Source organism: Ceratosolen solmsi, unplaced genomic scaffold (genome assembly GCF_000503995.2).
Source record: "Ceratosolen solmsi marchali unplaced genomic scaffold, CerSol_1.0 scaffold41, whole genome shotgun sequence".
NCBI lineage: Eukaryota > Metazoa > Arthropoda > Insecta > Hymenoptera > Agaonidae > Ceratosolen > Ceratosolen solmsi.
Genome location: NW_011948424.1, coordinates 3,834,475 through 3,844,625, shown reverse-complemented (window position 1 = coordinate 3,844,625; position 10,151 = coordinate 3,834,475). Strand labels below are relative to the sequence as shown.

General features: G+C 22.6%; 1 protein-coding gene across 1 annotated transcript; it reads right to left on the bottom strand.

The window, feature by feature from the left end:
- Nucleotides 1-3,759: 3,759 nt before the first annotated feature.
- On the bottom strand, nt 3,760-6,626 carry LOC105362541 (UPF0193 protein EVG1). Its single transcript, XM_011500003.1, has 5 exons — nt 6,392-6,626; nt 5,839-5,966; nt 5,568-5,664; nt 4,616-4,759; nt 3,760-4,139 (listed from the first exon to the last, which is right to left on the bottom strand). Exons 1-5 carry the CDS (start codon nt 6,486-6,488, stop codon nt 3,916-3,918), a joined length of 690 nt encoding a protein of 229 aa, XP_011498305.1. The 5' UTR covers nt 6,489-6,626; the 3' UTR covers nt 3,760-3,915.
- Between the last annotated feature and the right edge of the window lie 3,525 nt (nt 6,627-10,151).

Genomic DNA, 10,151 nt, shown 5'->3' with positions numbered 1-10,151 from the left:
AACTTTGTAGAAAATAAGAAAAGTATCTAAAAATAACTAAAGATTCTATTGTTCTACATATTTTGCTAATATATTCTTTTACTAAATATTTGAGAGAAAATTTTGAAATACGTGTTATTCATACTCATTATTATTGGCCTTTTTTATTAATTTTTTTGTTTGTTTTTTTCATTCAGAACTACAATTCGGTGTTATATTATACGTACTAAGAGAGAAAATCTTTACTCTCTTAAACATGTATTTCGTTTATGATTGAATAAAGGAGATCTTCTAATATATTTTTAAATATTTTATTTATATCATCCAAACAAGAATATTAATTTTCGATTTACAATATAAGATATCATGTAACATAATTACATGATATATTTAATCGATTAATTTACAAATACGAAAAATCTATAATGTAGACAAAAAAAATTTATTCCGTTATATGTAATATATAATCCATTAAATACGAGAAAACTATTCGAAAGTCGTTGTAATGAAAATTCTTTTTTTATTATTTTCACATTTAAAAATCTTTTGATAAGCTATTTGTAACCAAGAATAATTTATTACAAAGTATTGGCCAAATGAAGGCCGAAAAAATATTATGAAAACATAAAACTTAAAAGGCAAAATGACAAAAATATGAAACAATATATTAAACAGTTATTCATAAAAGTAAATATAAACAATTCTATGTGTAATCAATCATACACATGTAAAATTTTTCATTCAGAGTTAAAATACTTTTAATAATAATTAACGAATGCAGCTTATTCTTCAAAAAGAAATGTAACAGTACTTTATGCAAATAAAACTGTCGAGTAATTGTATTCAAAGGCTGTGAATTAAAAAAGTACTTCAACTGATAATTCCTTGATAATTTAAACTTTATAGATTATTTTGTCATAATAGTGAGCCTAATACTAATTATTAAAACTTTCAAAAACTACCTAGTAAAACTGTACCGTCCATAACGGGACAACTACGCGGTTAAAAATAGACTGTATGCGTGTGTATGCGTATGAACCGCCTATGAACAAAAACATGTATATACTAGCGTTAGTACATGCCTATACTCACGCATGGATACGCTCATATATTATGCACTGAATGCACATGTAGTTTGAATTTATTTCTAAGAAATATCTTATTTCAGAAATAGATGGACGCCAATTTTTTTAATAAATATTTATTTTAAATTCAAATATATAAGATTAAACACAGAATAAGACTTCAAATTGTTAAAAGTTATACTACACTATAAATATCAATTACTTGTATTATATTTGAGAATAATTCAAATTATGCTTGAATCATATTTATATTAAGATAATGAGAGAGAGAGAGAGAGAGAGAGAGAGAGAGAGAGAGTAAGTAGAGAGAAAACAAATGTACGTATTTTATAGAATTAATTGAAACCATTCATTCTTGGATAGTCAATAGTTTTGTAAATAAATTCTAATATGAAATTTTATATTTATTAGAAAATTATTATTACACTATTGCTTATTGTATTTTATATACAATATGTCATAATGATCGAGTAGTTCGAAATGCCAGACTCAACATTTTTATTAGATTTTTAATTGTGGAACTTTCTAAGCATATTCTGGTCCTGATTGAGAACATGGATTCGAAATCTGAACCTCACAAACTTTAATGTCCTTGTTTCTTATTATTGTTTACGAAATAATTTAGTACCAGGAATGTCAAAACCACATTTATTTACAAAAGAAACAAATGATTCCTCAGCCTTAACTATGGTTATTTTCATACGACAAATTCAAAATTTCAGCTAAAACCATTTATCGATAAAACTTTAAAACGATTATATCGGATTGTATATCATTCCGATAATTTTAGGTTTATTATTTTTTGTTTTTACAAATAATTTCATCGTAAAAATATATATTATATCGTATATAATACAATTAAAATATTTTATAAAATTTTAAATATATCAAATTTTCTAATAATTGCAATATCATATTCTATGCCATAATTTACTATTACTTTTAAATGCAATATAATATATAGAAATATAAAGTAAATTCTTTTAAATAAATGAAGCATGTAAACATAAATGCACAATAAAAATATTGGATTAAATTTTTTTTATACATTTATTTATTAAAATAATTATAATAATAATACATTCTAAAGTAGCAATTCAATTTTAAAGTATCCATTATGCAATTGTCTATGATTGGTATAACCTCTATTATTTGTTCTATTTGTATTCTTATTATAATTGCTTTTACCAATAAAATATCACTACAATTGTTGGAATAATTTTTATTTATTAAAGACTTATTGATAGATAAAATATATCAGACAATTTTATCAGATTAACATTATAATAAATTGTAATATATATCCAATATATTAATTAGCCAATAAAATAATAACATTCTTTAGTTAATAACATTCTTTCAGTTAAATAAATTATAAATTTAACATTATAAAATTTATTATTATTATTTTCTGTAATCACAACATTTTGTTTTCAAAAATTATTTCCTTCTGATAATTTTAAGAGACTTTAAACACCTTATTGGTAAGGGGGGAGGGGAATTACTTAAATTAAGATTTTATTGTTTAATTTTATTAAATTTTCGTGCAATTTTTTTATTAATGAAAATTTATTAGGCGACAGTAAGTCTATAGAAATAATTGAGAAATAATGCATAAAATATATAAAAATGACTGATTATGTTCGTTGTTTTAAAAATTGATAGGTATTACATATAATTTAACAAATTGATTCAATAATTCAGCTTTTATTATTATTACGTTTTTTATTATATAATTTAAATATAATATAAATAATATATTGTTTTATAATTAATGAAAATCTATAAAAATATAAGTTTATAGATATAAAAATATTTTTTAATTTGTTTAAAATTAAAATTACTCTGAAAATGAAATTTCATATATCTAGGAAAAAATTAACCTTTGAAAATAATAATTAATAATTGAGTAACGATATTTTCAAAAAAAAAATTTTTTTATATTTCCTTAACTCTATGTATTTTTTTATGCATATATATATATATATATATATATATATATATATATTCTGAGAAATTATATTACTTTGAATCGAGTTTACAATTATTTTGTTATTATAGTACTTATGTAAAATATTCAATGTTATATATAAATTCTAATATTTATTTATTTATATTCAAGTAACCATATTTTGTTAATATCGGAAATATACTTGAATAAGTTTATAAGAGACTTGTGTATGTTTTCATATATTTATATAAATTATATATATATATATATATATATATATATATATATATATATATATATATATGTTTTTCTATATTTTCATATATTTTTCTTACTATATGATCGATACATGTTTATTAATAATAAACGTTTGATAATCTCGCTCTTTTATTAAAAATAAATTAATCTAATTTTATGAATAATGAACATATAAAAATACGTTTATTATATCTACTGTGTGCATTTTTTGTATTAGAAGTTAACAACTAAATTTTATACTCTGAAATACTTATCACTGCATACTACTAATACTACAATTCTATTTGTGTCAAATTTAAATCAGAATTGGGTATTTATTTTTTTCAAAAATATAATTGAAAATGTTCGACTGAGACTCATAATTATTTAAAACCTTAAAATCGAAACTTAAAATCTATTTCTTTCGTGCAAATGCAGCATGTTCTCCTTAATTGCAATATATATGCTAATAATAAGAAACTCTATTGCGCTGCTATTTTACGTGCCCAATAATATATATATTCTTTTATGTATAATTTTTAAAATACATGCAACTAAAAGCGATATATAAAGCTGAATAAATAATAATGTATTTATACTTTTATAGTTATAAGATGACGGATTGTTACAAAGTTTTGAATGATTTTACAAATAATTCTCAAATCACACATCGAGTTCCCCAAGCGGAAACGGTTTTGGAGGCGGATGCTCATATTTGAATTTTTCAAGTTCCTTACTAATTTCCAAGGACTTGCTTTTCTCCATAGTCTCAAGTTCTCGTATTTTCTGAGCAATTTCCTGATGCATTATAGATTTATACTTTTTTCCGAGGCCCAAACACTCCATGTCTTGTAAAAACTCGATTCTTTCTTGAATACCTTGAACGACTAAAAAGCAGAAAATTTATGCCTAATTTTATTTATACATTTATCAATTTGTAAAATAATTAAAATAATGAAACGTTTATATAGGAGAACTATTCGTATTTTTCATTATTTTTATAAACACATTTTTGTATTAGATGATAAATGAATTTTTAATCCGAATTTTTGTTAGGAAATTAGATAATCCAATATATTTATTTATTTATAGATGCCATAACTTATAAAAAATAATTTTTTATCGCTCAATAATTTACAATTATTCTATTTTATTTGTAAAGAAATATTCTTAGTGAAATCATAAAAGTAATATAATATAGTTACAAATATTTACGTTAATTTTAAAAAAAAAAAAAAAAAAAAAAAAAAAACTTTTTCGTTATATATTTTAGAGTATCAGTAATATGTGAGATTTTTATCTTAAAATTACTGGAATATTCGTGCCTTAATAAAAATGAATATTCACGAACATAGAAACTTACTGTCTTTCACAGGATCATCTTTATTATTAAGTTGTGGTAATCTCCGAGGTTTCGGCATAATTCCTTGTTCGCGAGGAGTTGCTGGCATATCTTTTCCATATGCCATCATACATGCTAAGTGCCTCTTTTGCTTTTCCTTATTAGCTATAATCAAATCAATAATTCGAAAGTAGAATTTATACGCATTAAATTTAATCAAATTATAGACAAAGAATTTAATAATCATTATTTATTATTTCATATTATTGCATTACATCTTATTCCACATGAAACGATTTAAATTCTTTTTATATTTTAATTATTTTGCAATATTGAATAATTATAAATATCATATTTTTAGATAATTAAATAAGCATAAAATTTTATGATGAAAAATATATTCATGTATATTAATTATTATTAATCCTTTAATTTTATCTCCATAAACTATATTATTTTACGTTCACGTATTTTATAATTTACTCTCGTTTCATTATAAATATAGAATTTGTTGCTGAAATTATTGAATAGTTGAAATTTAAATTACAACAATTTATTTTATTCTCAACTATGTTTAATTATAAATGTAATCTACATTTATAGTAAACAACTGATACTTTGCAAAACATAATTTTGTAAGTAAATCCAACATATAATGCGTTGCCTCAACTCTTCTGATCAACCGATACATTGCAATCGCAGCATTTTAAAGTTGAATAAAACTTTGTAATCAGTTTAATTAAAGTTAAAAATAGAGAGAATATAAAAATAATGATATAAAAATAATGATATAAAAATAATAATGTATATGTATATAGTTTTTTGTTTTAACCGATCACTTTAATTAAATAAGAATGATTAAAGAATCAAACTGGAATAATCATTTTTTTCAATCTGAATAGAACATATAAAAATAAACCGAAATGTTATAAATAATTTATGATAAATCATAGCGTTACTAAGTTTTCCTTACGTAGTGGCTCTGTACGTCTAAATTGTTCCCTTTCGTAAGCACCGCTATTAAGGATCATGTCCCTTGATCTTCGTTTCCACACTGAAGGATATGTAACCTGAATTTGGCAAAAATTAACATATTAGAAACTATTTTTCGCAATTATATATATATATATATATATATATATATATATATATATATATATTTTCCTAATTCTTTAAAGAAAAGTCAAAAATAAAGATTGGAACAACTATAATGATTCTTAATCAAAGATAAATAATTTTGATACTTGAATATTATTTGATTGTTTTTCTTTTTTCGGAATAGGTGTTGGAGGAGGTAAAGAATCGCCTCTGTTCATCGCATCTTGTATAGTTTTTCGTTGCATCATTGTTAATTTTGATTCCTCCATTAATACTTTAAACAAAAAATACATCTTTTCTTATTCAAATATATTATTTTTCACTAATATATTTTAAAAATAAATTTAAAAAAAAATTGTATATTGATATTGACGATTTACTTTATCCTCTATTTCTGCATATTAAGTGAATAGTGAACATTTAAAAAAAAACGATTAACAGCGATAATATTTAATTCCTAAATAATGTAATAAATAAATTATAAATATAATCTTATTCAAATTTTGAATACATCAATTGCAATTTTATTGTTATTGTTTTAAACATTTATAGTAAATTTCACATTAAAAGTAAAAATATACATTAACACAGAAAGAAATTTTAGAGGTTTTGAGATTCATGATTTTGCTCGTTGAAAAAAAAAATAATATTAAAATATTTAGCACCAAATAAATAAATCATCGTTCGTTCATTATTTACCTTTGATCAAATTTTTCGTTTCTTCGCTATAACTCGCCTTTGGCGGATTATGAAAAGCTCCTACACCCACTCCAACCCTTTGCATGTTCTTATCCATGTTGCTTCCTTGAAACACAACTTGGAAAATCTTTTTTAATTATGATGCTCTACAAAGTTCGGACTACATGGCTAAAAGGTAGATATAAAATGTCAATGATAGATGAGCCCGGAAACGAAGACGATCGCTCTAAGTGTAAAGTCAAATCCACAGTGACGTTGCTAACGTTTCTATGACTACTCGAAAGATGACTCAATCCCTTTAGATATAATCGAACCAACTTTTCACTTTCATTTAGATATCGGCAAGATGTTTAATCTAGTGCTTTCTTAGACGAGCATAAATACATTGGAATACAAATCATTAAAATTAATTTTTTATCAGCTTTTAATTTGAAGTTGTTTAAATGCTGCGTGTTAGTGCTTACAGAGCTTATAAGTCATTAATTATTTTAGTACAATTTTATTAATAATTTTATAAAAATATATTAATACAAATAGTTTTAATGTATTTATTGATTTAATTTATTTATTGATTGCTTGGACGTTGCTTGGAAAATTAAAAAATTGATTACATATATCCTCCCTTTTTTTTTTTTTTTTTTTTTTTTTAACAGACTAAAAATAATAACCTTTTATGATACGGTATTTTAGTTTTTTAATTTTCTTAAAAATTGAATAAATTAAAAGCATTTTCAATATAATAATTAATAATAATTTATGAAAACGTAACATAGTATTACATTTAAGATTGTATAATTAATTATGGGGTATCACTTAATCAATAAGTGTAAACATCAATTTAGATTGATCACTTATCATATTCGTATTTGATAAATAATTTCCATTATAAAAATCAATAATATAAATATCCCATTGAATGGATTCATTTTTCTTATACAGACATCTGTAAAATTATATACTTAATTAAGTATTATTACTGTAAAGTTGTAGATTTACAGAAAACAATTTATGACTAGTAACAATGAAAATGTAAGCAGTAAATTATACTATAATTCCATAATATACTTAAACTTTCAATGTTATTTTTGAATAATTAAATAGCACGAAAACTACGAATTGAAAACTATTGAATTTTATTTAATAGTTGAATTATTAATAATTGAATTAAATAAAAATAAATAAATATCATATCAATAATACTAAATATTTTACGTAAAAAAATTATAACTGTAATTAAATCAGACATATTTTATGCTTATTCTTATTTCGTTAAATGAGCAATAATTCTTTTTTTTTTCAGCAATATTTTATTATACTAATAAGCACTTTAGGTTTATGTCTAAATCACAAAAGAAATAGGTTAGTTTTATTAAAATCATAGTTGATAATTATTTAAATCGATTTATACGTATTATTATTTAGTTAATTGTATCTATCAAATTATTATCCCAGTATAGTAGGATTTACATTACAACAAAAAATAGGTTAAAAAGTATTTACATATAGAAAATGTTACATTATTACATAAATTTAAATCAATATAATTAATTGCTCGATCATTTATACTGAATGATATTAAATAATAGATTATAATTATAAAATAAATTTTACTCATTTCATGCTATTCATTGTTAGGTTTGCCTTTTACAAACTTAATTTACAAATCAGAAAAAAATTAGTGAATAATGTACTACGATGTTCCATATAAATTTCCTATTATCATCGACAATTTATATAATCCATTTAAGTACAAAAAATAAAATTATTGTTTTTGTTATTGTAATTGTTAATTTTAATTAATGCTTAAAATATCACTAAAAACGAATCATTATAAATAAGATTTAACTACCTTCAGCTTTTTTTTTTATAATCGAGTGCAAATTTTAGAATCATAGAATTAACATTTATAATGAAAATGTACTTTCTACAATGCACAAACAATTGTAACTGTACATTGTCATTTTATTGCGAATATAAATATTACAGATTCATTTTTATATTATGTATACGACATCACTGTCTTGAATATGAATCAATTTTAGTTAATTATTCATTTAGACGAAATCAACTAATCTTAATACATCTTAGTACATATTTTATATTTAAATTTAAATTTAAATTGAAAACAATTTTATTACCGATATATTCATATACATTTTTTAATTTATAAAAATACAAATATATTTAATATTCATACTATACAAATATAAATTATTATATGATATAATTAATTCATTGATTTATAATTTCATTATATACAAGATCAATAATAATTAAATAACTGCTCGTATGATAATTATATTGATAATGTTTGCAATTAAAAATTTTTCAAAAATTTGTCAACAATTCTTTTAATAAATTGACGTTCTTTTAAATAACATTAGAATGTATTAAAAATAAAAAAATATTTTTTATAATAATTATAGTAATTTACTTTCACTGAACGAAAATTACTTGTTTCTTTTATTTTATATAAAATTTCACTGCATGAAGGTTTCTCAAAAATATTTTATTCGCCTGCGAACATGATTTCCTATTACTTGTAAGTAACAAAGTTCAAAAATAATTAATTAATATCATTATTTTAGGAATTGTAATTCGTCAATTTAATTGAAATTTATAATATGTGATATGTTAAAACTGAAAATATTCAATTATTCAAATTACTTCCTACATTGTTATTTTAAATAGACAAAAATAATTTAAAAACTTTTCTGTAGATAATCATTAATATGCGAATAAATTTTTAAAATGTTAGACTTTTTCTGCATCATATGTCAATATTCTTATAAAGTAATTGTCGATATACAGTATCTGTAATGCTATTTTAATATATAAAGACGTGCATCCTAGGAAGGGATTTTGAAAAAATGCACGAAAATTTCTTAATTTGTGTTAAATAAGTGTTAAATTTATACTCTCATTTTCAAACAAAAACAAGTGATGAAGAATCTCACAGTTATTTCATATATAATAACAATTCGTGCTAATGAGTATACAATCAATTCTGTTGGATCAATATTAATTTCAACAAATAAATACAAATTAATTAAAAAATGGTAAATTAATTATTAACAATTCGATATTGGTTCTTTATGTTTAGAATATAAAATACTAATAATTTATACATTCAAGCTTCGTGTTTATCCTTCTGGTATTACAATTACAACTACTGCACAATGTCAAGGTGTAAAAACATAATTGTTCTGCTGTAGAAGTATGAATGGTCTTTTTTTTTTTTTTTTTTTTAAATAATTATGTTATGGTAACATTGCATAGAAGGTTACAAAAATTTGTTCATATTGGCTGAGAAATATTAATCATATAACAGACTCTGTATAAAGCTGTTCGTAATAATAGATAGTAATAATAAAATTGTTAGCATGAGTATGTCAAGTCTTGGACTGCATAAGCGTTGTCAGTAATGATTCAATGAGAGGAAAATCGCCATTATAAAGTATTCTATAAGTTATGTCTAACGTAAATATACCCATGACAATCCATAATTTGAGCCTTAAAAATACATTGGGTTGGAGAGGCAAGAGCATCCAAGAGAAAATTTGCCTCGACGTATTGGTCGTGTTTCCGCCGTCCTCCTCCGACTCGATCAGGACGACGCCTGCGCGCAAGGGTGACTACGAGATAGAGAGAAAGAAGAGGTAAGTATGGAGTTGGAGGGGAAGGGGGAGAGAGAAAGAGAAATTCAATCGCGCGCGCGCGCGCGCCCGCGTGTATATATTTGGTGTAAACCGAGCAGGTC

Bases quoted from the DNA above. Each gene is read 5' to 3' on its own strand.
- LOC105362541 (XM_011500003.1), bottom strand. From the start codon at position 6,488: ATGGATAAGAACATGCAAAGGGTTGGAGTGGGTGTAGGAGCTTTTCAT. The intron at 5,967-6,391 runs GTAAATAATGAA...TTTTGTTTAAAG, and splicing joins AACGAAAAATTTGATCAAAG to TATTAATGGAGGAATCAAAA. The intron at 5,665-5,838 runs GTATCAAAATTA...TGCCAAATTCAG, and splicing joins AACAATCAAATAATATTCAA to GTTACATATCCTTCAGTGTG.